Source organism: Thunnus maccoyii, chromosome 10 (genome assembly GCF_910596095.1).
Source record: "Thunnus maccoyii chromosome 10, fThuMac1.1, whole genome shotgun sequence".
Classification (NCBI taxonomy): domain Eukaryota; kingdom Metazoa; phylum Chordata; class Actinopteri; order Scombriformes; family Scombridae; genus Thunnus; species Thunnus maccoyii.
Genome location: NC_056542.1, coordinates 9,670,955 through 9,698,432, shown reverse-complemented (window position 1 = coordinate 9,698,432; position 27,478 = coordinate 9,670,955). Strand labels below are relative to the sequence as shown.

General features: G+C 39.2%; 1 protein-coding gene across 2 annotated transcripts; it reads left to right on the top strand.

The window, feature by feature from the left end:
• Positions 1-67: 67 nt before the first annotated feature.
• On the top strand, positions 68-25,798 carry phldb3 (pleckstrin homology-like domain, family B, member 3). 2 transcript variants are annotated; one of them, XM_042422632.1, is made up of 15 exons: positions 68-591; positions 9,151-9,296; positions 9,537-9,647; positions 10,361-10,498; positions 10,959-11,087; positions 12,694-12,876; positions 14,617-14,730; positions 18,117-18,218; positions 18,609-18,696; positions 19,249-19,414; positions 21,223-21,304; positions 21,606-21,755; positions 22,398-22,605; positions 22,855-22,940; positions 24,940-25,798. In XM_042422632.1, the coding sequence occupies exons 2-15, from the start codon at positions 9,153-9,155 to the stop codon at positions 25,072-25,074; spliced, it is 1,836 nt and encodes a 611-aa protein (XP_042278566.1). In that variant the 5' UTR covers positions 68-591; positions 9,151-9,152; the 3' UTR covers positions 25,075-25,798. The 2 variants fall into 2 exon arrangements, with proteins under 2 accessions (XP_042278566.1, XP_042278567.1); XM_042422633.1 differs by lacking the exon at positions 14,617-14,730.
• Positions 25,799-27,478: the final 1,680 nt, after the last annotated feature.

Here is a 27,478-nt window from a genome sequence, read left to right as displayed (position 1 = left end):
TGGTCTTGTCATAAAAAGTCTTTAAGTAGCCTTTTACATCACAGTGTACTGGCAATGTGCCTGGATGACTTGAGCGACTGTACAATGAGAAAGCCCTGTCAGTTCCCAGAATAGAAATCCCATTTCAGTGCAGGACTTGAAGGGGAATCAGAAAGCGGTGGTGAAGTTTGTTCGGACGAAACGGATATAAAGGCTTTATACATTTATGGATCGGACACAAAACACTTTTATTAAGTTAGCTGCTCGGTATCCGCCTCCGTCGCCCCCCTCCTCCGCATGCTTTCAACTCAATCTCACCTGTTGACGCCGACAAGCGGCTCACACTGCTCTGTCACTGCTCCTGGGAGGGATTGAATCAAACCAGGTGAAGATAAAGCGGAGATAAAGTAGCTGTCCGCTTCAAAGAAAACAGTTAGTGAGCTCAGAGTTGCTTTACGGGATTCGACTCGTGTGTCTGAAAGTGAAAGCGCCTGAAAACTTCGCTGAAGTGACGTTTCGATAAAGTTTTTTCGCGTTTCCCCTCTTTTTGATTTCGCCCGGCTTTGTCACAATGGTATGAATTGGAGGACGCACAGGAAGCAACATTTCCAGGTAAGAGTTGTTTTCTTAAATTAGCTTTTCATTGTTTAAGTCAGTAGAAACGGCTTCTACCTCCAGAGTTACGGCTTGTGTAGTTCCTCTTGTACATATGAGACAAAAAAAACAACTTCTCATAGGCTTATGGGACAAAATATTAAAGTAGTCTATGCTGGAAGCCCCTCGCTTTACTGTTTGGGTAACTGGAGCTTCTTGGGAAGATGAGGAGTTCTCCTGTTGCAGTCTACATCACATCAACTTTGTTAATCCGGCTGCACCCCTGACAAAAGAGGAATTAATAACCTATAGCTTCCTGATGCTGAATGCACTGAATCAAATATAGTGCCTTCTTGTTTGTAATTGAGTGAGAGCTTCAAAATAGCCTATATGTTTTGTCCCACCCTTTGGCCTAAATACAGACCTGCATAATTATGATTATTCATTTCTTATCTCTGACAAAAAATTCACAGTGACTCTCGTTTTTTGAGCTCAATTGCTGGTTCTCAGTGAAGCCTTATGTCCCATGACAATAACCTCAGTTTACACAAATTCCCCTTTTGTTTACAATGACCCTGGGATATCTCGCCTTTTATCCTTCCATCAGCACGCACAGGGTAAACAGAGTGGGTGGGAGTGAAGGTTGAGGGAGGATTGTGAGGAAGGTTTAGGAAGGGTTTGCTGTCTGGGGAGTTCAGTTGTTCTCTTTCTCTCTCACGTATACACACCCATTGCCTAGTTTTGACCAGCATTGGACAAATCTATGTCTGAGCCCTTGGTCCCAGGCTGTCATTAATGGATCACTCTTTCTTGCATCACAATTCCCAAAGATTTACTTAGGCCAGAGGAATCTCTGTCAGTGCTGTTGAACCTGTACTGATGCCAGGAGTTACAAACAGTAGAAGGATTACAACCCATAAGTGCCCTGAGAGATTTTCTCACAATATTTTTTCTCCTCTGCGTTTTGTCATTCCATCAGTGAGATGTATTGGCCTAGTTAAAGCCTATATTTACAGTATATGTATGTGTGGCTTAAAGGGGATGTGTCATGACTATTTCCAGGTCTATATTTTTATTCTGGGGCTCTACAGGAATACCTTTGGATGACTTACAGTTCAAAAAACTCTTTATTTATCTTATACCAGCCCTATATTAAGCCCTTCAGTTCAGCCTCTGTCTGAAACAGGCGGTTTTAGCTCCTGTCTCTTTAAGACTGCCCTTACACCGCAGACCAGGAGTTATTTTGTGAAGGAGCGTTGCTGTGTTGCTTTCCTACATTTCCCAGTACACCTTCCAACCTTCTTCCACAGAACAGATATGAATCTTTTACATTCAGTTCTAAGTTATAACTGTAGATAAGAGCAAGAGCAAGAGCAATGTTGACAGCTGAAGTTGGAGCAAGATGTTGATTAGCAGCCTTTTGGTGCTACATGCGTGCATTGCATAGCGGTCAGTTGAGGCTTCTCATAGGTATCAAACCTCAAATTATTTATTTATTTTTGGTATTGACTGAAATTTGTCTGCAGCCTAGAGTGTCAAAGACTGTCAAGTACTGAAAGCCGACTTTAAATGTCTGGTCAGATTCATAATTTGTTTATGGCTCCTTTCAGCTTATAGTTCCTGATTTAATTAATGATTTTGACAGTTTTAGACCATTTTAGACTTTATTCAAGCAAAGTTGTTGTACATTTGCTTTATTAAACATCGTGTAACATTTGAGAAAGTTGGCTTTGTTGATATCCCTTAAATCAGAGGATTGAAAAAAGTATTAATTTGGCAATGTTACTGAAGCTACAGTGTCGTATTGGCACTAGTTTTGGTAATACAAGCTTCTTGTAGTACAGGAACCAGTATATTAGTTTCCTCTGCATTTGATTTCTCCACATTTTTTAGCCTAGAACTGGAAAGAAGTCTGATATTTGATTCTGTGAGACTGATGCCAGTATCTGTCATGTACCAATAGGGATGGAGATTGCAGGAAAATCTTTTTGCATAAAGCTGCCATTGTAGTCACTGCAAAATATTTCAAACTGACATCCTCTACTCAGCCAATTTTCCACAGGAATGATAAAAATACACCACAAAGCAACAGAATGGGCCCAGATATGCAAAGTTCATTCCTAATAGCTGTTTTTTTGCCTAAGTGTTTTAGGTTGTTTGTTTTCCTTTTATGGCCTGATACATTGTCACTTTATAGGCTTATGCTGTAGCTATTCTCTTGCATGCGCCACTTAGCTTAACAAACACTCCATCAAGGGTTTTCTCATATGTGTTGCAACCCAGGTGTCGGGATTTTTCTCACAGTCCCACAGTGACAGCTGGGTGACAGCCAAAACTCCCTTCTTTCACCTGCTCTTCCTGCTCAGAAACTTGTTGTGTGATGACAGCTTCCTGCTTCTCGGTGCTGAGCCAGCAGGAGCCACATGCAGCGGGTCGAGCGATTGCTGCTGGGTTGTCCACAGCATTTAATTAGTCAAATGACGTTGTGCTCTTTGGTCCCAAGTCTAGATAGGCACATAAAAATGTTAATTGTAATCTCTTTCAAGAAAGCAAAGTAAGAGTATATAAACAATTAAACATACATGGGTGAACACAATATGAACTCCTATCTCCCTCTTTCATCCAATCTAGTAGAAATTGATAGTGTGCTATAGTACAAAACAAAAGGTTTGCCAACCAGCAGTTTAAATGGTCAGCCCTTTATTTCTCTGAAATGAGAGCCAGATTTTACATGTTTTTTCCCTCTAAAAAAATCCCATTGTGGTTGGAGCCAAATTGCAGCAGAGCCTCAGCAAGGAGGCAGCAAAAAGAGAGACTTCCACATGTCTTTGTGCCTTCGTTTTGACAATGAAAATAAGGAAAATTACTTTTGTTTTCTGGAAACATTGTGTGTGTAATATAGTGATGTGGTGATGTCAGCGCCGCTATTGCATAAAATGTTGTAAAGCCTGGAGATTGGTCTGTTTAATTGAAGCCACAGCCTGTGACTATGGTCCATAAAGGATATGTGAGTTGTCCTACTTGTTCACTTGGCTTAATAGCTCGTTTTGGTCCTGTGCCTTCTACAGATGAGAGACAACTACTTACAGTAAAGCGTTTTGTCATCTGGATTGTAAGATGCCCCCCTGGGATGCTTCATGCCACAGTGCTCAGGGCAATGCAGCACTTGTACAGTATAGTGCAGTTAAATGTAGTTCAAGGTCATGGTGAATGTATGTTCAATGCAAATCAGTTTTATTTATATAGTGCCAAACCACAACAGAAGTTATCTCAGGGCACTTTTCAGATAGAACAGGCCTAGACCGTACTCTTTATTTTACAGAGACCCAGCATTCCCTCATGAGCAAGCATTTGGCGACAGCGGCAAGGAAAAACTCCCCTTTAACGGGAAGAAACCTCAAGCAGAACCAGGCTCTAGGTGGGCGGCCAATCATCCATCTTGACCAGTGGGGTTGAGAGAGAAAGAGGGAGGGGGAGAGGGGAGAGAGAGAGACACACAGAGAAGCACAATAATAACAATAATAATAATAATTATAGAAATATGACTAATAATAATAATAATAATAATAGCAGCTGCTCATGTTGCGGTGAGCATGACAGCTTTCACAACTTACTAATGCTCTAAAAACCTCTCATGACAGTCAGGTCTAGTAGATATTTAGAGTTAAGTGTCAGTTTTTTTCAGTCATACTGCTGCTTCTGGTCAGTTAAACATTTATTTACACTAAATAGATTTTTTGGTGAGATCAGTCTTCCTCATATTGTCCCAAATTGGAAATTCTGCTTCAGCCCACAGAGCTAACACACATGCCCTGTCTGCTGTTTACATTGGTAGTGCACAGTAACCCAGAGATTAGTCCCTGTCAAAGCTGAGTCAGTATACTTTCCATTAAAAAAAAAAAAAAAAAAAAAAAAGCTCCTTTTTCCACATTTTCCAGTAAATCATTAAACAGAGATGAAAAAAGCTTAATATTGTAGACAATTAATTTTGCAGTTCAGTTTTGATTATTCTTGTTATTTGGCTGTAGTTTGCATGTATGAGCTACGGTTATTGTGATATTTATTTATACATCATGGCAATTAATTGTTATGATACTGATTGCATCCCCATCCACTCAGACCTACCACAATATAATTCAATTCTACAAAAAGTACATGAATATGCTATGAATGATCATTTCAGCTATTGATTTGAATGACCTGAGAGTGACTTGACCTTTGAGCTTGGCCTCTGTGGATTACTTTGGCATTGTACGCTGCCCCCCTCTTTACAAGGCAGTTTTGCTCACGCGCTATGTGTGTGACATGTTTTTCCTATAGTGCTCTTGCATTGAACGCATAGCCACAAGCTGTAATCAGCATTCACACCCACACACAGCATGCCATCGTCAGAGCTCTTTTGTCCTGTATGTTGCTGTTGGAATATAGCCGTTGTCAGTGTTGACTTTATGGTTTTGTATACACAATGCTTAGCCCCACTTTTCCTTTTAGCCACTCACCAATGAGCAGGGGGTCCTGACAGGGTCAAGGACATTTTAGAGTGCTACTGAGTGTTACTGCCACAGTTTGGGTGGTATGTGCTATTTTCAGCGCTCTGAGGACCAGAACCATTTCATTTGTCAAAATGTAAGTGTGCAAAGGTCTTGGTGTCAATGAAGAAGAGACATCACACTAATATGTTTCACAGATGGTAGGATAGGATGGTAGGACGTAGCACTCATCTATGCAAAAGTATATTGCTATCGTCATATGAAAAATCTCATCTCAACTCCACTTTTAGTTGATTAAATGGTCTTCTATAGGTTGAACGTTGATGATGCAACCTCTGGTTCTCTTTAGAACAAGATATGTTCATCTTACAAAGACGTATTTCCCCCCTTATGACATGTTCCTATGACATGCCTACTGATTTCACCACTATGTCCCCTAATGTGCTGTAATATCATCATCATACCAAATGTTTTCTTGTTAAAAGGAGAAATAAAAATCTCACAATCTTGGAAATTATCTTATAATTTAGCGTATGTGCTATCAGATTTATAGGTGGGTATTGTGTGGTCTTTAGTCTGCATTTCTGCTATTCAGATAAAAAAAAAAAAGGCAGCTTAATGTAATGAAAAAAACATCAGTCTGTCTGACCACTGAATCACCAGTATGTCTCTGTAGAAAGTGGTGTTTCTATTTTTGCTACCAATAAACAGTAAAAAAAGAAAAAAACAAACTCTTTGATGAAGCAAAAGTACTGAAAATTGTGCATAAATTCAAGTGATAGTAAATACTGTTTGTATGTACTGGACTTTACTGAACTGTATGTTTCTCTGGATTAGTTGAGATCAAACACACAAGTGAATGAATGGAGTTCACTGAAATGTCACACTGGGGCCTGGGAGTGAAATAATTAGTGATCAGACTTTGCTGATTTGAGCACATTGTAAGATAATATGTAGCATTCTTCTCCTCTGTGCTTGTCGTGTTTGTTGAACATGCATAGCTCTCTCACACTGGTCTGCCTGTGGGCGTGTGTGTGTGTTTGTGTTTTGGTGAGTCAGCTGTTGCTGGTTATTGCCGATCTGTGGTTGATAATTAGCATTGCAGACTGATACAGAGTCTTTAAGTCTTCTAGTATCAGTTTAAGAGTTGAGGGTTATATCTTGTGGTAGCTCTGGGTAGTCATTACATAACATACACACTTGATTTTGAACTGCATCTCCGTTCATTCACGCTCCGCTATCTTATTCTCCAGAGGCGTTCCCCTCCCCTGCAATCAAGTCCAATTATTTTGGGCACAAAACTGTGTTTTGTTCTTTGATCTGGCTCTCAGGCTGAGCTTTGCCCTCTTTTCTTCATCTGCATCTGCTGATTTTTATATTCATAGTTGGTGTTCCTCTTACTGTCTCGTTCTCTTGTCTTGTCAGTGCGTTGTGTTTGTTTAGGCTTTTGTTCGTTACATTTAACAAACCACGGTGTTGACATGAAAGCATGGACTTTACTCCTGAATTCCCCCCTCTCTCTCTCTCTCTCTCTCTCTCTCTCTCTCTCTTTCTCTCTCTCTCTCTCTCTCTGCTCCGGGGTTGATAGTGTATCTGAGTGGACTTTAGCTAGAGGTCAGATAGCAAACGCTTGCACTGATGTTTGTTTGGATAGTAATGTAACTCAGTATGAAGCTCTCTGTCTTGTTTTCCATAGAAGTTTTTACTTTTACTGGAGAGCAGAGTGTTGTAGCACACGATGGAAAACATCAGAAATGGGACGAATGTTTGATACGTCTTCTGCTTTCTGCCAGTTCAACATTTTACAGATGAACATTTAAGAAACACACAGCATTTTTACACAAAACATTTGGCTGTGTGTCTGTCAGCCTTGTTACAGATCATTAAGCCTTTCATAACACTCGTCATGAAGTAAATAAACTTTGCATATGATTGGTTTCTGCTTTTGGTGCAGCTTTTGGCATGTTAGGGGTATATTATCTGCTACAGTAACAATGATATTGTGATGTGTCATTGATGACTGTCTATTATCGTAGAATCACTCATATCTTAATGCCGTTGTTTCTGTGGGCTTCAAACTGGCCCTCTACATAGGAATATGATTTAAACACTTCCCAGCCGTTCAGAAACAAGTATTTGCAATGGCCCTTTATACCATGCAAGAGAAATTATCACATTTTTACTTCAAGGGAATCTAGTTCATTGGCACCCCAGCATTTGCATTTTCTCTGGATTTTTTTCTTCACTTGCTATTATTGGAAGCATTTTCTGAACTGTCCTTGTGGCAAGGCAACCTCATTTACTGTAAACTACAGTGGTCAGCATTTTCTTAGGACAGAGAACATTACTTTTCAGTGTATGGTTTAAACCCAACTATTCTGTTTAGAAAATCATTTTTTTTCTCCGGTATTTTTCTCTGTAAGGCAAACTTCTTTATAATGGATATGAGTGTTTTTTTCTATTAAGAAGTATTTATATTTCCATGGAAAATATATATTATTTTTTTAGTAGCTTCCATGTCATGGGATCTTTGTATCATTATCATATACTCTGGCCGCATAAACCATGAAAAACTGCATGACTCATGGACCATTAATGAGTTTCCTTTTCCCTTTCATGTCATGTCAGTGACATTTATTCCTCTTGTGCAGTAGGTGATGGCCAATTCAATCACAAATCAAAGTGTCAATTTAAGTGTTTTCTTGAACACTCAGTCTTGGTTGTTAATCAGTCACAGAGCTGAAAAAATACGTTTTAAAGTATGCTGTAGTGTTCCACTGTCTTATTAGGCATAAAGAAAAAGTTAAAGAATGAACTTAACTTTTTGTTCGTCCTTCTAAATTCACACCACACAGACTGTATGCAAGTTTATTGATGTTGATCATCAACCAGTAAACATGATTGCCCACCAGTGAGTCAACAGATTGTTGCAATTGGAATTACATCCATTAAAATCCTGATGGAAAAATATGTCTCCTCTCTGAACATTATTGCATTCTTTATGGACACCTCTGTCAAGCTGCTTTTTGTGCTTTTGCTGCATCACTAGAAACAAGACACTGGCCTCTGATATTTTACACCCCACTTCCTGCCCTCCCCTCTCTCTCTCTCTCTCTCTCACTCTCTCTCTCGCTCTCTCTCGATGTCACTGTGCCAGTCGTTGTTTGGAAGCCCTCACTCATATCTGGGCTGTATATTTATCTCAGCGCTTCCACTCTGACTGCATTCTCTGCAGCCTAATAAGGTCGTGATGGAGGGAGAGAGAAAGAGGGCACATAGGGCAAGGGAAGATGGTGGGAAAAGGTTGGACAATAGGAATCAAAAGTATTTTCCCACAAATTGTTTTTTTTTGTCTGTGCAAACATGTGCGTCTCTGCTGCACGCATGTTTTTGTGTAGAGACCACACAGACGAGAGCTAAAGGGCAAAACAGAATAAAGACACCGGGATAATATAGGCCTTTAAATTGAAATATTCCCCAATGTTGGGAAGCACTTTGATGTAGAAGAGTGTAAACACTATGTAATGATATTTGCTTGAGTAAATGCTCATGAATATGAACATGAACAATAAAAAAGTACTTCAAAGTATATTTTGATGTGCCTTGACATTTTTGTGGGCGATTTCTCATTGTTTAGTATTTCATTGTTTGATTGTTCTAGTTGTAGTTGTTGATGCACATCAGAAGCCTCAAACAGAAAAGAATATTATTCCATAAAGCTTGTGTCCACACACGCCAGAGTCCTTCACTAAGAGGGACCCTGAAACACAACCACAAACCACCACCCACATCCTGCATTCTCTCCTCTCTTTCGCTATTGCTTCCTCCTCACTGTGAGGTGTTTTCTCCATCACAGACTGGTTTCTGGAATAACCCTAACCCTGTGTTTTTAAAGTGCTTATGCAGTATTACTCAGCTGTAATATCCCCTCTGTGAACTGTCACCTGATCCCTCATACGCCTTCAACCGTGCAGCTGATTAGATTACCATAATATTCACTAAAGTCGGCTAGACCCCCCTCCCCTTCCCCCGGGCCCCTCCTTGCTGCGTACCTCTCATTAACTGCCTCCCTTGTCTCGGCCTTTAGAAATGCCCCAACATAACATGGAGAGCTCCAGGAGCCAGTGGCAGCAGGGGCTGCGGTCGCCGTGGATCACCAGAGTGGCTGGTCAAAGTCCCGCCTCCTCGGGGGCGGAGTCAGACACGGAGAGTAGCAGCACAGAGAGTGAGAAGGTAAGTGAGTGAGATGAAGCTGTTGATGATGATGATGCAGTAATTTGTGCAGCTCTTGTCATGTTAAATAATGTAGAGAAGTAACATGAAACCAGCCTCAGTGCTGTAGCCCCTGAATGTGCACTAAGAAGAAAAAGAATGCAGTTAAACCAAGGAATCATCAACTTTTCTAGGTTAAACTGTCTACTGCTTTACAGCTTGCATGTGGTGACTTGAATGTTTTCTTTCCCTTTCTGTCAGTCCTGTATAAAAAAGTTGGAGGTGGGCTCACTGAGGATTCTGCCATCGCCATCAATGCTCCAACAGCGAATCACAGAGATTGACCAACAGAAGGAGGAGCTAAAGATTGAGGTGAGGAGATGCTGATTCTTGCCCGATTATTTAGCTGCACAAAAACATCAATTGTTTGATCGAGGAAAACAACTGATTTACTTCCATGTGGTGCAAAGTGTTCAACAGACCACTGAATCAATTAGGGCTGAAAGGGTTAGTTGATTAATTGATTTATTCATCTTTTAAAACAAAAGAATGGCAAACATTTGCTTGTCAAATGGGACGATTTGATCGGTTTTCTTTGTCATATATAATAGTTAATTGAATATGTTTAGGTTTTGGAGTGTTGATTGGACAAAACAAGTGATCTGAAGATGTCACCATGGGCTTTGAGAAGTTGTGAGGATGTTTTTTCATTTTTTTTTTTTTTAAATTTCACAGGCTTAAGGATTAATCAATTAATCAAGACAATAATCTGCACATGAATGATAATGACAATAATGGTTAATTGCAGCCCTAGAATAACTTGAAATATATACATAGGGGCAAACCTTAAGGATTTTTTTTTATGCACTATGACTGCTGAAAAAAATTAACAGCATCCATTGAGTGTTTAAAGAAACAATAAAATTTTAGTTTCTAGTTAGTATAGTTTCCGCTGAAGTCTGCACATTCAAATCTCCATGACATTTCCAAACACCGAGACAGTCATGGTAAAGGAATGCATATCTCTGACTTACTCAAGCTCTGGTCAATATGATTCACCTCAGCGGCGTCTCTTGTCCTTTCAGCTGCAGCTGGAGATCGCCCTGCTGCAGGGAGAGCTGCAGACGGAGAAGAACCAGCTACACAGATACACACAGAAGCTGAAGGCTCTACAGCAGGAGGCCAGACGAAGGGAGAAGCACAGACACACTGACAGACAAAAGGTAATAGATACGCACTGTGTGGTATCATGTAATAAAATTAATATGTTTTGCATTTATGATGTTTTATACCTTGATTGGGTTTTTTTCTTTGAGACAATGAAGACTAATATGTGTTGATGTAACATTTTGTGATGGCTTAGCATGGGGATCACAATCACAACAGAAAAAGTTGGCTTAAGGGATTTCACCTGTAGAAACATGTGGGCTCAGTAATGGTCCACTAGCATCAATACAAGATCATGTCAATGATAGGTAAATTCCCATGCAATGATTGTTGTTGATGTGAAAGGCTCCGGTACAGAGCTGGTTTGAAGGCAGATAGCTCCACTCATCCAGAGCAAACTTTATAAACATAGTTGTGAAATTAACTTGTTGTGTTTTTTTTTTCTCTTTTGAAATTGTTTTTGCAAATTAGAGGATGACTCGCTTCACTTGTTTCTCGCCTTTTCTGTAACTGCAGGAGCGAGAGAGTCTGGAGGAGGAGAGACACAGGGTGGAGGAGCTGAAGAGGAGGTGTGAGGAGAAGGAGAAACTAATCCCCAGTCAGCCAGAAAGCCAGAGGGAACAGCTAACACTGCAGCTGCAGCAGGTGAATGGCTGAAAGATGTACTGTATTTAACCATTTCAGAGTGTGGCAACATGGATGGAAACAAAAAAAACCCTTTCCTTTATAAATAGGTCATGATGTCTGAAACTATATGTTGCAGAAAGTTCAACTCTTTTTCTGTTCCTCAAACAATAACAGAAACTCATTGAACACCAACATAGAGTGACAACACAACAGATCTGAATGCTGTAGCTTTACTGCTAAACTTCCCAGAAGTTGTGGTAATCTAACTAGCAAAGTGACGTTATCTAAATACAAAATCTATCAGATTAGCAGTGATTCAGTTATGAGTCAAAACCAGCACAAAAACAGCCCATGTCTATTTCCAGCCTTTGAGAGAGTTTTGGTTGTTAATCATATTTAGAAACATATGAATATATTGTTTTTTTGTAGGTTACTGTGATTTTTTTTTTTTTTTTTGCAGACAATTGAAACTTTGACTATCTAATCTTGCTGAACTTGTTAACTGAATAAGATAAGAATGAAAATTAAATAACTGATCACATCTTGATGGCATCTGTCCAAATGAAAGAAAGAAAAAAACTGCAACTGATACTTGATGACAGTGTGTCTCAGATGCATGTTATTGACAGACTGACTGTGTTATTGTTCAGTACCTGTTTGACCTGATGTGTCAATGTGTCAGAAACTTCCACAGACACTCACACACATAGTACATACAGTAGGATGTGTATTGTTTCTTGTGAATGTGACAGGACAAGATGTGAGACAGCCTTGTTTCAAAAGCAGCGTTTAATGAATGGTTTAGAACAGTCCAGCAGCAGATTGTGACTTAAGGGAGCTTTAAAAAACAGGTTTGTCACAGATTGCTTCACAGAGAAAACCACACAAACATAGAACTTAAATAAATACTGCACAAGAACAAGAGAGCAGGTATCCCAATTATGAAACAATGAGGCTGCACAAGTTTTTACTTTGACCTGCACTTGCGCTGTTTTTACATACATGCACATGTCTTAGCTCCCTTTGAAAACTATTCTATATGTTCTTTTATACAAAAATGTATACACTACTGACAAAATGTTATCTTGAGAAAGGATTCAGTTTTTTTTTTATAATAGTGGTTGAGTTATCAAAGGAACCAACTCCAACAAATGGAGGTGTGGCATATTGAGATTATCACTATTTCCAAAGAAAATTGCACAGAACTTTACACAAAATTAAACAAAAATAAAGGTAACTGAAGTCTGTCTTTCAGAAATGTATTTACAGTGAGTGAATGAGTAAAATGAGTTTAGAGAGAGGTTGAATAACAAACTGGGTAAAGAACTAATAACATGTCAAGTGGTGCTGACCAGAATCCAAGAACAGAAAATGCAGTAAACACCCTGTGTGGAAGAACTTGAGGCGACTGTATACCTAACAAACAAATACTACTGTATATTTATTGTATGTTAATTTACTGTAATGCATACAATCTTCTAATAATTCACTGCAACTGCAAATGAGGTGTTAACTCTTATCTATTATGGATTTACAGCATTTTAGAACTGAGCACTGACAGTTAAAACAAAGGATGCTAAAAACTGATTAGATTAGACTAAAGATGTTTCTGTCTTTAATGCAGGAGAAAGAGGTGATGGAGGCGGCGGTTCGGGCCTTTGAGGACTGGGAGTTTCGAGTTCTGGAGCGCGAGAGCGGCATCGATGAGGAGGACGAGAGCGTGGCGGACAAAGAGAAGGAGGGAGAGAAAGAAGGGGAGATGGAGAAGGAAATCTCATGTCAACAGCACGTGGTCAACACAGCACAGGTAAACAACGTGACACGGGAGGAATTTTTCAGAGAATTTCACAGCTGCCTCTGACGTGTTACACAGGTTTGCAGCTTATCTGCATGTCATGTGGTTCGAGTCAGTGTAAACCCTTGCACACTGACGTAGGATTAACCTTCACACAAACTTCCATTCAATACAGACGTGTCAGACTTTTATATAGAGCGAGAGCAGGTAGACAAAATAACAGGAACACCCCGCAATGTAATGAAATACAAAAAAAAAAAAATCTACATAAGTGAAGCTTTCAATGTTCAGTGTTTGTTTAGACTGTATCAGAGACATGTGTTCTTGATTATTGTACACTGTAAACAGTTCCTGTTATTTTGTCCACCATTTGGACACGCATACAGTGCAAAGTAAAGTCATATTTTCATGACTGTAAACAGTAAGATAATTCATCAGGGCATCAGTCCAACAGAGGCCTTTACTGAAGCTGCTTTTTTGTTTGAATTAAGAAGGTTTTTTTTCTTTTCTTGATGAGAGTTTAGCACCATACTTCTATTGGGAGTTTGGTGGAACTCATTTCCTTCTTCTGAGAGTTAAAATAAGAAAAGGGCAGACCAGAAAGTGAACTTTAAAGCCACAAATCTGAGCTCCTCCTACAGTAATCACAGAGTTGTTGGCATTGATCACCAAAGCAGTAAAAATATTGGTTTTTCGCTTATTGGCCTTAAAGCACTTACTACCACATTAGATGGCTTATTCGGATGGAGTTACAGTACACACATGTACACATGTAGAGTACACTCTCTCACTCTCCTCTCCTGTCACAGTCCATGGTTGTCAGTGCAGGTTAAGGCTTGCCCTCCTTCCTCTCACCACCCCATCTAATGGTGACACGAGAATGAACTCTTTACCTCACACACATCAGCATCACCCTGATCCTGTCACATGACTTCTGTACAGCTAGCTAGTTAATTACATCAGAGGCCACCATGAGAGTGAAAGGAAAGAGCAAGACAGAAGGAAAGCAGAAGAAGAGACACAACAGTGGAGGAGATGGAAAGATAAAACACATGAGGGGATTTGGAAAATTTTGACTCATGACAGTCATGGATAAATGATAATTATGAAATTGTTGGACATGTGGTCTTTGTTTACATTCTGACATGGGAACCATTTCACAGGCCAGATTCCACAAGAGCGTATGAATATGGACAAAACATAAATGATGACAATGATATAGAATTGTTCCTCAATTAGCTGGAGTATGTAGGAAGAGGAGGAGTGCAGAGTGAGGGATGAAGAGAGGGATTGTGTGAGATGGATGGTAGTTGACTCAGCTGCACTGTGGCCTCGCTGCAGATGACAGCTCATCTCTATAGCCCCTGTCTCTCACTTTCTGTCTCACACGTCTCTTTTCTCACACTGTGACATTTGCTGACTTTATATCAGTCCATCATTACTTTGTGTTACACTCTCAGCTCTGCTATCGCGTGTCTCCCTCGTGCGGCTCATTAACTTGCAAAATGGATGTTTGATTTGCATTGTATGTTGACCGAAGAGATCAACTCTGCTCGTTGTTCTGCATCCACTCACACAATGCACACAGCATCACATCAGGGATATTTATCCAATATTACATCACAGCATAATGGAAAGATTAAGTAAACTCAGGCTGGCCACATGAATCAGCCACAGCACGTGACATTTCTTTTGAGGAGAAGAAACCATATAGCCTTCCACACTGAAAGAAATTATGTTCTGAATTTTCAGGAGCGAGTCCAGCAGTTAGATAAACAGCTGAAGGAGATGGAGAGGGAGAAGGAGAGGGAGCTGACCGCCTTGAGGAAAGAGAAGAGAGAACTTGTACATACTCAACATCAAACAGTAAGAGGGATTTATGCTATTGTGGATGTTTAAATTAATCTACCACTACTACTATTTAATAATAATCAGTAATATTTTATTGTAGTTGTTTATTAGCCTGTTTTTGATATTTGATGTGTGTGTTGGAAGCAGTATATGAGTTTTACTAAAAGTAGGGATCCAACGCATCTTACAGAAGGCACCGGCTATAACTATTTGCTACCTCTACTACTGTGTATTGACTTTCTGTCATTTTACTTGAGCATCTGAATTCTGTACTACGCTACTGTAATAACACTACTATATTCTGCATTCACAAAGTTCCCATGGAACAAAAAAAGTATGTAGTGTCGCTTCACCTAAGATAAATTTACAGTAATGCAACACCGTCAGTGATGTCGCAAAATGATGATAATTTACATGTTACTACTAAACAGAATCTCAGTTTCCTGCAACATCTAGAGTAAACTTTTGAGTGTCTATTATATAGGGAATATTGAATGATGTGAGGGATTTTTGACACAGCTTAACATTTCTCAGATAGATGTTTTGGAGGTACTTTGAATAATCTCTCTGGTTAAATCATACATCTGTAGGTAGAGTTTGAGAACCCATTTTTAAGAGTGCAAGTGTACTAACTGCTATACACATTTGGCAAACAAAATAACCCATCCCAGCTGATTATCTTACCTGGATCAGCTGTGGTAAAGCTTCACTAATTGATATTTTCATATTAATAATGGAAAGAATGATTACCTGTAATATGAGAGGTCACTTGTAGTGACAAACCTGAGTCTGCAGTTCCCCTTAGGGGTATGGAGCATTTTAGCATCTTTTAGCTCACTGTTTTGGTTTTGCATCCTGCAACTTTACTGTACTACTCAGCGCCAAACAGCAGACAGACAAGGTTAGCGAATAGCTGGTAAACTAGCTGATTAACATGATGGAGCATTTAGCAGCTAAATAGCTAGATATTTTTCTCATTGGTGAAGTGCAAAACAGAGCTAAAAGACGAGTAAATATTGAACTTACATTTTCCAGGTGGCCAGAAACACATCTCCACATGAATGCTAATATTCCTACAGGTCTGCTGGATGAGTAAATGGCTAACTGGTTGCTAACATGTTTGCCATATCAACTCTAAAAGATGATAACATGACAATGTTCTGTTTACAGCTTGTTACACTGCCTCAAGTTGCAAAAAAAAATCAACTAAAGCAGGTTTATCAAGCTGCAGTAACTGTAATTATGTTGCCTTGATCAACGGTGCTAACAAGCTAATTTACAGAAAGTGATACAACAATATCTAGCATTATTAGTACTTAGCTAAAGGTGTGTCTGAAGTTGTTCTTAGTGTGTTTTCCATTTTGTAATGTTTAGTAGTAGTTATTATACCCTGCATAGCAAAGTTAAAGTCCCCCTGCACTCAAAATTACTTCAGGTGAATATACAGAATAGTGTGTGTACAGAGACACTAGAAGGCTGTTTTGAAAATTCATCTGCTGAATTTTACCTTTTAATCTCAGGTTAAGGTGTGTACCTATGAGCACGGTTTGTGACATCACAGCTAGTTTGGAGCCAGTCAAAGTTCAGTATGCAACTTACACAACTGTGATGTAGACACTCCAAGTCTCCAGTGTACATACACTGAAAATGGACTTTTCAGTAAACTAGAAGACATATTGTGTCCAGCAGATAAAACTTTCAAATAATCTATATTCATAGATTCTGTATTTTTCAATAAGGAGTAGCTGTCATATTAAGAATGTCTAACTAGGTAATTGAACTTTTTTTGTGTGTTTATGTCAGATGTAAATTATTATCCAAAGCAGAGTATTCATATATGTCTTCAAACATGTCTGGAGGGGATTTTTAAATTATCCCACAGTGCAACATAAATAGTAATGACTTGTTACTAACCAAGATATATATACCATAATGCATTGCGCACACAGGAAAAAATGGCAATTTCCTTTTTTTCCCCTGTGCACTGAGCTACCTAATGACCTGAAAAGTGTCCAAGATTTTGCTGATGCACTATGTAGTCTTCTACATAGAATTCCCTGTATAGTGAGTAGTAGGGCCTATATACTGATTTCAGATACAGACTTTTCCTTCTCATTTCTCCTTGATATAGAACATAGAAAAATGTCCTATGACTGTTTTCTTCTTCTAAAATTTTGAGGACATCTTACATGTGTTATCAATGTTTATTTTGAATACTTGCTAGTATTTGATTTACTCAGTCACTAATTAAACCATACTGTGACTTTATCACATAGCCAGTGGTTTGCCTTTGATCAGACTTAGGATGGCACCATTGAAAATGAGAAGGAGACAAGATCTGGACAAGGAAAAAGCAAATCAGACATGGAGAGAGGGAGGGAAAGAGAGTGTGAGAGAGAGAGAGAGAGAGAGAGATAGCTTGACTCCAGCCGGAGGGAGGGTGAGGAAGGGATAGAGGGAGGAGTAAGTATCGTGGGGGAGGGTGCTGGGCTTGTGAATGTGTGTGCACATGTGAGTGAGAGAGTGTGTTTGGATGAGTGAGAGGGAGAGAAGCTGGGAGAAGTTTCACATCCTTGCAGCGAGCGGTAAGCTAAAAAAAAATGCACTCAAATTGATCTGCATGGCTGACGAGCGTTAAAATTGTATTTGTCAGAAAACTGCCTTAATGTTGAGTTCATCAGCTCTTCTAAATGAGAGAATAGAGAGACAGCTGGAGGGAGGGCAGAAGGGAGTGGCAGTACAGAGGAGGAGAGAGTGTCAGACAACATGACCAAGTGTGTATGACTACAATATGACGATGTGGTTTACCTCTGACAGATGTGTTGTAAACCTAAATGGTGAGATCTTGTTGTATCTGAGAGGAAAAAAAAAACCTGTAGTTTAGGAAAAATTCATCTGAATGGGTCTTTAAACAGAAAGCAGGAAGAACTTTACTCTTAGATATCCACTAAATCACAAAAAAAAACACACAAAAAGATCAGTAACTGATGTGTAAAAGCTTTTAAACCTTCATTGTCCACAAATTCCTTGTGGGCAAATACATATATAGATATATACTAGAGTAGAGTAAGGAAAGATACAGACAAGGGTTAAAGAGTGCACTGCATGCGGCGACTGAATTGCTCATGTGTCTGTGAGTCAAGCAGGGAGGGAGGGTTAGAGGGGAAAGATAGTGAAGCAATGATAATTTTTTAACTCATTACAATCCCCTCTTGGAGGTGGAGACAAGTTTTCATTCTCAGCCAGCTGTGGTATGTGTAACGCAGCAGCTCTGTCAATTGCCATGTATGTGTTTGTGATCTTCCCACCTGCTCCAGTTCATGTAAACTGTCAGTCTTTGTACCTCGCAGCCAGTTTTCTTTACAGATAACTTTCAAACAAAATTTAATCTTGCCTTACAGGTTCTCAAAGAGAAGAAACCGCTCACGGATTGGTTGAACATCACCAGCTCGGCCCCCTGCATGATGTCACTTTCCCCTCTGACCGTTCACAAGCCTCCTCAGGTATGCAGTAGGTCACCATGGATACGGCGTGTATCAACAACCTTGATTAAATGATCACTTGCTTAATTTATAAAATGTCAGAAAAAGTTTTCAAATACAGTCCAAAACGCAAAGATACTCAGTTTGATATCACAGAAGGATGAGAGAACCAGCAAATATTTACGTTTGAGATGCTGGAAGCAGCAATTGTTTGGCATTTGTGACTTGAAAACGATTAATCAATTGCCAAAATAGATTCAGATGAAATCTCAGACATTAGGCTAAAAGATTAATCGATTATTTGCTTTTAGCTCTAGTTTAAAAGTGAGATGACAGTGATTCAGTAGAAATCATTATCGCACAGATTGTACTTATTGTAACACACTTCCACTGTTTCTTTTTTCCTTGTAGGAACCATGCAAAGAATCCGCCAGTTTGCCCAGAAGACGGAGCTCGCATCGCAACAACAAACTCAACGACAGGCCGCTCTCAGCGCAGGGTAAGCTTTTATCTGCCCTCGATTTTCTATTGTGCTCTTGATTGCTTAAGCTGAGAGCACTATGATATAGGACAATAAACACTCTCTCTCTGCACTCATGCCCTCATTTTGTCTAAGTGTTTGTTCAGTTCTCTCCCTTTTAGTCAAATCAAAGGTGTGTCGGTAGAATCAGCACGTTGTTAATACGCTGGGAGAAAACTGGATTAACCTGTACAGAAGGAGGAGGTCAGAGCCAGAGGAGCTCCCGTATACTTATGCCTAAAATCTCCTCAGCAGTAATCTAACACACCTATCTGTCACCAAACATCAAAGTAGCCAGATTTACAAGGTCATGTCAAGTCTTGCCAGGTGTTTTGTGCCTCTCCTATATGACCTTTTCCATACTTTCGCTGCTCATTCATGCTGTAACTGAAAATCCTTGATATAGTGTGATTTTAACATCTTGATACGCCGCCACCACTTGCATGATTTCTCTCACACTACATCTTATATAAAGCTATTGTTTACGCATGTTGTTCTCATGTGTCTTGCTCTATCTCCTTCCTCTCTCAGGGTTGGTGAGGACGGTCCCAGACAGCCAGACCCCAGAGGCTTTCACTTCCCCCCTCCCCTCCCATAGACTCAGCAACGGGCACAGCAGCCGGCACAGACCTGGGACCAACAGCAGCGGCGGGCTCCTCACTCCATGCAACAGTGCAACAAGCTCTCGCGCTGCCAGGTCAGTTGCTTTACAGTTCATTTGATAAACACTTATTTTTATTTTTAGAGTGAAGTAAAGACAGGCTTTTGAATGTGCTTTAATTCAAGAACTGAAACATTACATGGAACAGAAAGGGAAGGAATGTAATTCATATACTGTAGTTTATACCTTGGCTCAAAGAATGGATAATTCTGGAGTGTGTGAAAGATTTCATTTTAGAAGACCATTGTTATGATCACTTTTTATGTAAGCTGCAGTTACCAAGACAAGGATAATTCCAGTTTATTTTAATTATATTGATTATATTGATATATCGATGACTAATTTCAGTCGTTTTTTTAAGCAAAAATAGTGAAAAATGTCACACATTCTCAGGTTCCAGCATCTCAAATGACAGGATTTGCTGCTTCTTGTTGTCTTACAGCATATAATAGGAAACTGAATATATATATTTTGGACTTTTGGTCACCTTACATTACTTTGGTCACTGAGAAGCTGTGATGGGCACTTTTTTCATTTCACAGAGCAAACTATGAATCAATTAATCGAAATACAATCACCAGATTAATCGATGATGAGAATAATCGTTATTTGCAGCCCTAATTAAATCTAAATTTGCCCATCATTTCTCTCTGGTTATGGTAACACTGTACTCACCAAAGTAACTGCTGAGATCTGGGAATGCAGTGACGGGGCAAGAAAACATGAGCGGTCAGAGGATCAGACAGGTTAAGTTTAAATAGATGAACTAAACCACTTTATTTGGTGGTAAAACCAAAAGTAAGTGCACCCAATTTGCCAGTAACAACTGTGTGCACATAAATGAGGCACAGTAAGTCAAACAGTGAATACTTTAGGCAATAGTTTTACCGTTCACCTTCGTTTTACCTTTCAATATAAGTTTGGATAAAAGTTTTTTCAAAAACCCGTGTGATTTTTGGACCTGGCATGTTTCTTTCCCCATTGGGTTTTTTTTGCCATGGTTGACACTTTCCCAGGTCTTAGCCACTAACTTGACAAGCATAGTGTTATTATTACTGATAGGAATGATGGCCACAACTACCACTGTAAAAGACACATTCAGTGTCTTTATCAGTAATCTAACACACAGCAGCAGTGATAGCTAAGTGTAGTGTATTAATAGGGTGGGTGCAAAGCTAGTCATTAACAGTTTACATTGCATAATGAATGCAGGGTTTACACAGCAGTATTAGATGAGGTTGGGTGTAAAAACATAAGAGTACAAACAGTAACAAATAAAACATTTGTATAGCTGTTGCACAGAAAATTTCAAGATGTTCAGGTACATGCATTGCACTGTCCATGTGAATGTTTAACATATAATTAACATTGCGTACAGTGTCATGTAAAACGTCAATGTTGCATATGTTGAATTTTGAGTTTTGCAGTCTTGGACAAATGATTTTGCCTCTTTTTAACTCTGTTATTTGCATTGAGAAGTTGCATATCAAAGTATTGATCAACAGGCCTCCTTTCATAGCTGACAAACTAACTTCTAACTGTATTTTTTTGTTTTAACATTTGCATAACATTTAACATAACATTTTTAAAAAAATATTTAACACGTTATAACATCATTTGACACCCACTCCGCTGTAACTGATCCATAATACTGTATATTTTGTAATACTGGCTTCAATTTGGTGAAAGTAAATGCAGCTAATGTGCTAATTTCCTAAGCATTAAATGTCTGTGTAAATGACTGATTCTCATTGGCATGTTCATATCTTAATCTTTATTGTGTTTGGTCAGTACAGTGACTCTGATTCCAGCAGTGGTGAATATAACTCCTCTTCTTTTCGTAGCCCGTGCCTGTTGGATCTTGTGGAGATTGAGAAGAAACTGAGAGAAGCCAAGGCAGAGAAAGAGAGGCTGCTCAGAGAGAGGGTGAGTCACCTGCTGCGGGAAACACTAGCTGGCACCTCTAATCACCAGCGACACACTGCGTTAGGCATGGCTGTCTGATCATTTGACACCCACTCAGCTCGCACACGATGGTTCAAGAAAACAGCAAGCAGATGTGTGAATGTTTGTAATGCATGTTTGCAGCATTGGCAAATGTCAAGACTGTCTAAAATTTACAGTCATATGGCTAAAAAAATTTTCAGTCTCCAACAAGAAAGGGAAATGTCTCAGGGTACGTATTGATTTCAGCAAATTATTTTATGTGATACATATGTGCACCCAGGAAGAACGACGGAGGTTGTTGTTGGAGGAGAGAAGACAGAGAGAGCTCAACTCCTCCAGAACAGAACCACAAGAGCCAGAGACTCCACACAAGCCAGAGCCAGAACCACAGGAGCAGCCAAAGGCCAGTTCTCCCCCAAACTCCCCTCAGGTATCAATGAAATCTAGAAAGTAGCTTGAATTTTCACACTTTTTTGGATTGTGTTTTTGATGAAAATATACTTCAGATTTGGTCATGTTTAGTAGAATGTAGTTTTTTGTGTAATTTTGTAAGAGAAGTTAATGAAAATAACAAACGTTGTGTGGGCATCATTTGCATACCTACCTGTTTTTCTGTATTTAAACACTACCTGTAACCCTTAAAAGCCTCTGGACCCGCAAAAATATTAAATGACATCTGTCAATTTTTTGGACACTTAATTGTAAATACATGAATATGAATATCGTAATATCCAAAACCAGGTTTGAATATGATTGGGGGCACATTAGGACTAATATTCTTCATACTGTCAATGCGGTTCTATGAGTTTGGGAAATATTTAGCAGACACACGTTTATGTACAAATTTAGGTAGGCCTACATGTACAAAAGCATAACAGGTCAATTTAGGCCAAGTAGACATTCCTGATAACATGATCTCACAAAACCCGATCAAATTTATAGATCTCCCTTTAAAAACACCCACTGGATAAACTACTGTAGTCCTATCCTTTTATAAATCTGAAGACTAACTTCTTATCACAGGGAATAAAATGAAGTAACTCTTTTAAACTCTTGTTTGTCTCCTCAACAGCGCAGCCTGCCCCTCTTCCTCTCTCCGAACTTTGACCTCCGGGCCCATGTGGAGTCTCTGGGTCATGGGGTGGCTGGCTGCACAGACCTGCGGCTGACGTCTCGACGCTGTGCAGGCTTCCTGACCAAACGAGGGGGGAGGGTCAAGACCTGGAAGAAGAGATGGTTCCTGTTTGACATGGACCACAGACGGCTAGCTTACTATACAGGTTAGACGGGCTGGGAGAGTGGTGTAAATGTTTGGGGTTGTATTTGCATGAATGAAGACTGTCTTTGTGTCACACTAATGCACTAAAGGGTGTTTTGTAAAGATGTTTATTGTTTCTTATTGAAAGAAATAGAACTCGGAAAGTATTTTTAATTCCTAATAGAATGGCAGAATACTAAAAACTTGTAAGACTTCCGATAGTTTAATCAAGTCCTTTTTTTTTTAAAACTTTTCTCTTCCTTTGTTGCAGATTGTGATGAAAGGAAGTTAAAGGGAGTCATCTACTTCCAGGCCATAGAGGAAGTTTATTACGACCATCTACGAACAGCCACTTCTGTGAGTCCTTATATAGTACACAGTTTATTTACAGAACACACTGAGTTTGTGCCAAAGTGCTGGACTTCACATCCACAGGGAAAAACTTCAAGAAATACAATTAAAACTGAACTTCAGGCTATAAGCCCTTTGTCATGGTGAAAAGAGCCTGTACAGGCCAGTGTAGCCTATTTATTAATCCCAATAATCTATCCAAAAAAAATTGATGGGTGCCAGCAGAAACAAGTTGTGAACACAACATTGACATTATCGTCACCTTTTAAGATTATATATTGAACTTGTTATCAAACAGCTGCTTATTTACGCATTATGCAGTTATGGAGCAACATTATGGTGAATGTAAGTCCACTCTCCTTTAGCTCTGTTTTTGATCTTTACCAACTTCCGAGGGAAATGTTTGGCTCTAGCTGCTAAATACTCCACTATGTTCACCAGCTAGTCATTAACTGTGCCTGTTTGCTGTTTGGTGCTGAGCAGGTAGTGGACAATGAGTTTTTAGAGCTTTTTTTCTGAAAACAGCTGCCTGCTGCAGCTGAAAACGAAGCTGTGAGAGCTGTGAGAGTGAACCAAAACAGTAAAGTTAAAGCTGAACAGCAATGAGCTGAAACTCACTATAAAGTTCTGTAAAGCTTAGGGGAGCTACAGAGTCATTTGATAAATTGTTATTATAAAAAATATTGATTATAGCCACTTCAAGCATATTGTTTTATTTTATTTTTTTATTTTTGTTTATTTTATTACTTTATTTGACAGGGACAGTGCATATTAATAACATTTCTGAAAATATGCCAGAGTTAGCCAGAAAGGCTAATTTTCATCTGTAGTCGCTGGGCAGGCAAAAAGTTGGAAGCACAAATATTACGAATAAAAGCGTTGAAAATTCAATCAACAATAAAAGTGGTCAAAATATGCAGATACAAACAAGCCTGCACTGCATGGAGACAAGTTAAAGATAATGATATCAACTCAGGAAGCATCCTAGAGGGCCCCCACTTAAATCTTTTTTTTTTTTTTAATGTGTGTGTATTTGGAGGTTAAATCACTAAACTTAACTGCAATTATCTTGTGACCTCATGTGATTTGAGAATGTACTAGCCACAGATTTTGTGGTGGTTTCCCATTACATAAAGTTTACTGATTTGATCTTGTTCCTTCTCCAACTGGTTCAATTGTAACAGATTAATAGATTTGCACAGTATTTAAGACACAGACGACCTCTGCAATTTGAAATAATCACAGAGGTATCCTGCCTTTGATTTAACATCTAAGATAATTGCAGATGTAAGTAACACTAAGTAACACTAGAACTGTTAAGTAGAGCTTTATTTGCTGCTGGCAGGTCTCAGTGCTTGAACAAGTGTCATATGACACCATAGGTTTACAGTTACACCATGGGAAACCCTGTTATTTATATTATGTCATCATGAAACGTGAAGACTATTCATAATTGCTCAAGTAAAACAACAAAATAATTTGCCTTCAGGACACTTGATTATGCATAAAATGTTACATTCTTAACTTTGGTGTTAATTTAAGTTGTATAAAACATCCAATTATCAGTCTTATCTAATTCAATACGTATGCTTATACAGACTGAGAAATACATACTGTAGTTTGTCCTCAAAAATAATTTTGGATGTGGCATTGCAATGAAAAACAACAAAGAATTCTTTCAAACTGAAGCAACAAAAGCCTGTTGTTCTTCTCAGGAAAGTAAAGACTCAAAAGAGTAACGCTAAAAGTGCTTCAAATGAACTATTCTAACTGAAATTTTGTGGTAGCTTACGGTTATTTAAAAATGTAATTTCAGTGTGGGTTTGCTGAAAATTGGTGTTTTTAATAAGTTTTGGAGTGGGAGGAATTTAAATCCCTACAGTGAGATAAGAGATATCTTGAACAAATCAATTACCATAATGGTAAAACCCTTCAGTCATGTCAAAAAGCTTCCTTATCTTTATCAAGACTTATCACATTATTACTGTCTGCTTCTTTTCTACAGTCTCCGCGGCCCAGTCTGACGTTCTGTGTGAAGACATACGACCGTCTTTTCTTCCTGGTGGCTACCAATGCAATATCTATGAGGATTTGGATGGATGTCATCGTCACGGCAACAGATGAGCACAGCCGTTATTGACCTCTCATATGTGACTATAAAACCCTCGAGTGAAGCTACTGAGCAGGCTATAAATGCGTTGAGTCATTTTTCCGCCCTCACTGATGGGCGGGTTTGGCTTAGATCCACCTCAGGGGCTCATTTTGTACCTGGACTCATGAATCTGTGGACAACGTGCGTGAGACACAGAGGTACAGTGGTTCGAGGTGCCGAACAGATGTGCTCGATCACAGTGGAGGAAACTGTTACTGAAAGAGTGATGCTTCAGTGGCGGCAGAGGTTCACCGCTGGCTGAACCAGCTGCAAACCACAGGCAGCTTTACGCACCAGCCTGCTGTTACTGGAAGGTTTTACTCTTTGAGGTTGACCTCCCCCTGCTGGTCACAGTCCAGCATTACAGGACTAGTATATACTACTACAACCCACTACAACAGGGATAGCAACACCTGTACAATATAAAGCAGTCCAATATGACAGCCCGCAATAAATATATATTTGTTAGACTGTCTATCAGTGAACCTCTGTGATAATTTTTTGAGCTGCATTTTGCATCAGATTGCTTTATATTGTCAGGTGTTCCCACTAATATGTCCGCATCCTGCATCTTTGTTTTCAGGAAATACAGATTGTACTTGTAATTTTTCATGAATTAAGTTATTTGGAAATTTATATGGGTTTGATGTGCAAATAAAGGAAGGCATACACTGTTATGAATGCACTATTAAATGTTTATTCATAAAAAGTTTGCTTTAGTTGGGTCTCTCATTATTATTATTTTTTTCAACTTTATTAATTTTGGAAATCTCTTTATCGGCAAGAGATTTGCAACATTAAATAACACCTACAGAAAAAACAGGTTGAGAAGTACATTTACAATTTTCCCATCATTTATGCAGTCAGATTATGGATTCATTTGTAGCTTCATTCCGATGTTGATCGTTATGTCAATTTTTTTTTCTTTTCCTGGCCAGTTGTGCCTCTTCTATTTTCAAGATATATCAGTTTTAACAATATTTCAACAGTTTCATGCCACGGTTCCTGTGTTGCTATTATTATTTTAACCACGTATCTGTTGAGATGAGATAAAGTACCATACAATTTCTAGTATTTATTGTAGCACTTTACATATTATTTCCCATAATTTCTGACATTTCCAAAAAATATGTGAGTGATGATCCACACTCTCTCCAACATATCTAATTTCTGTTACTGCTTCGTTTGCATCTGAACATTATCGACTATTTCACTGTAATACAGTGTACACAGTACAACACCGGTTTGATAATGAGCTAATAGGGAGATTTTCTATTTATACAAACATTTCTTCTTGTTAAAAAGATGATGAATGTTGGTCACTTGAAAGACCAAAAAAATGACCAAACGTACCAAATGTAATTGCACAGTAAGTTGTAAAATACATTTATCTGAACCAATTGAGGAGCCTGTTACGTGTAGTAAATGAAGGTAATGTCCTGCTCTTTTGAGTTTCTTACTGATAATGAATACAAATCTTACTGAAGCTTAAACCACAGAGCCACTTGACCACTTGAAACCTATGAACTCTTAAGTTAATGTTATTGCCCATGTAGGCTTTATTTACCTTTTTTCACACCGTTTTTCCACTGATGACAACACATAAAAACTAAGGTTAAACTAAGGTTAAATTACCTTGTTTTTTTTCTACTTTGTTATGTATAAATTCCAGGTATCCCCTCCAATATTGAGGAATGTCTACTCCTGCACCATCAAGAGTGTCCTGATGGGGAACATCATTGCCTGGTATGGAAACAGCACTGAACACGACTGCAAGGCCCTGCAAAGAGTGGTTTCTTTAGCTGGACATACAAACTCCCCCACCTACATGCACCCACATAAACACACTGTCAGATATGTCCTTTGCTTGAAAACTCCTATAGAATTTATTTGAAACATCGTATTTAATACAGAACTGCAACTTCTTTTGAAAAAACTAAAAGAACAAGTCACTTTTAGAGTGGAAGCATTAAAGGGGATACAGCAGCATGCACGTTCTAATTTTGTTCTTACTTGGATGGTCTGTACCACCTGTACAGACAGTCCAGCCTGCATCAGCCTGTCCCTCTCAAGAGCCAACCCTGGAGAGGTTGGCCCAACATGGGCAGCACGCCTATCGAGCCCGCCTCCTGGGACATGGCCTCCTATACTTTGGAGATGGCCCAGGGCTGGGCTGCCAACATCTGGGTCATCTCTGCATACCACGGCATCCAACGGCGGTCTGGGGCTATCAGGATGACTGGCAGCTGCTCTTGTCTCACTCTCTGCAGTAGCAGAGTAATGAGATGAAGATGGGGGAAGGCATAAAGCAGCCTCTTTGGCCATGGTGCGTGTACAAATGCGTCTCCTAGCGTCAGGGAGAACCAGAATGGGCAGTAGGTGTTGTTTCAAC

What these genes read in the sequence shown, in the direction of transcription:
- phldb3 (XM_042422632.1), top strand. Translation starts at nt 9,153, where the DNA reads ATGCCCCAACATAACATGGAGAGCTCCAGGAGCCAGTGGCAGCAGGGG. An exon ending in TACATACTCAACATCAAACA is followed by an intron (nt 14,731 to 18,116) that starts GTAAGAGGGATT and finishes CTTGCCTTACAG; the next exon opens with GTTCTCAAAGAGAAGAAACC. An exon ending in AGAGGCTGCTCAGAGAGAGG is followed by an intron (nt 21,305 to 21,605) that starts GTGAGTCACCTG and finishes ATGTGCACCCAG; the next exon opens with GAAGAACGACGGAGGTTGTT.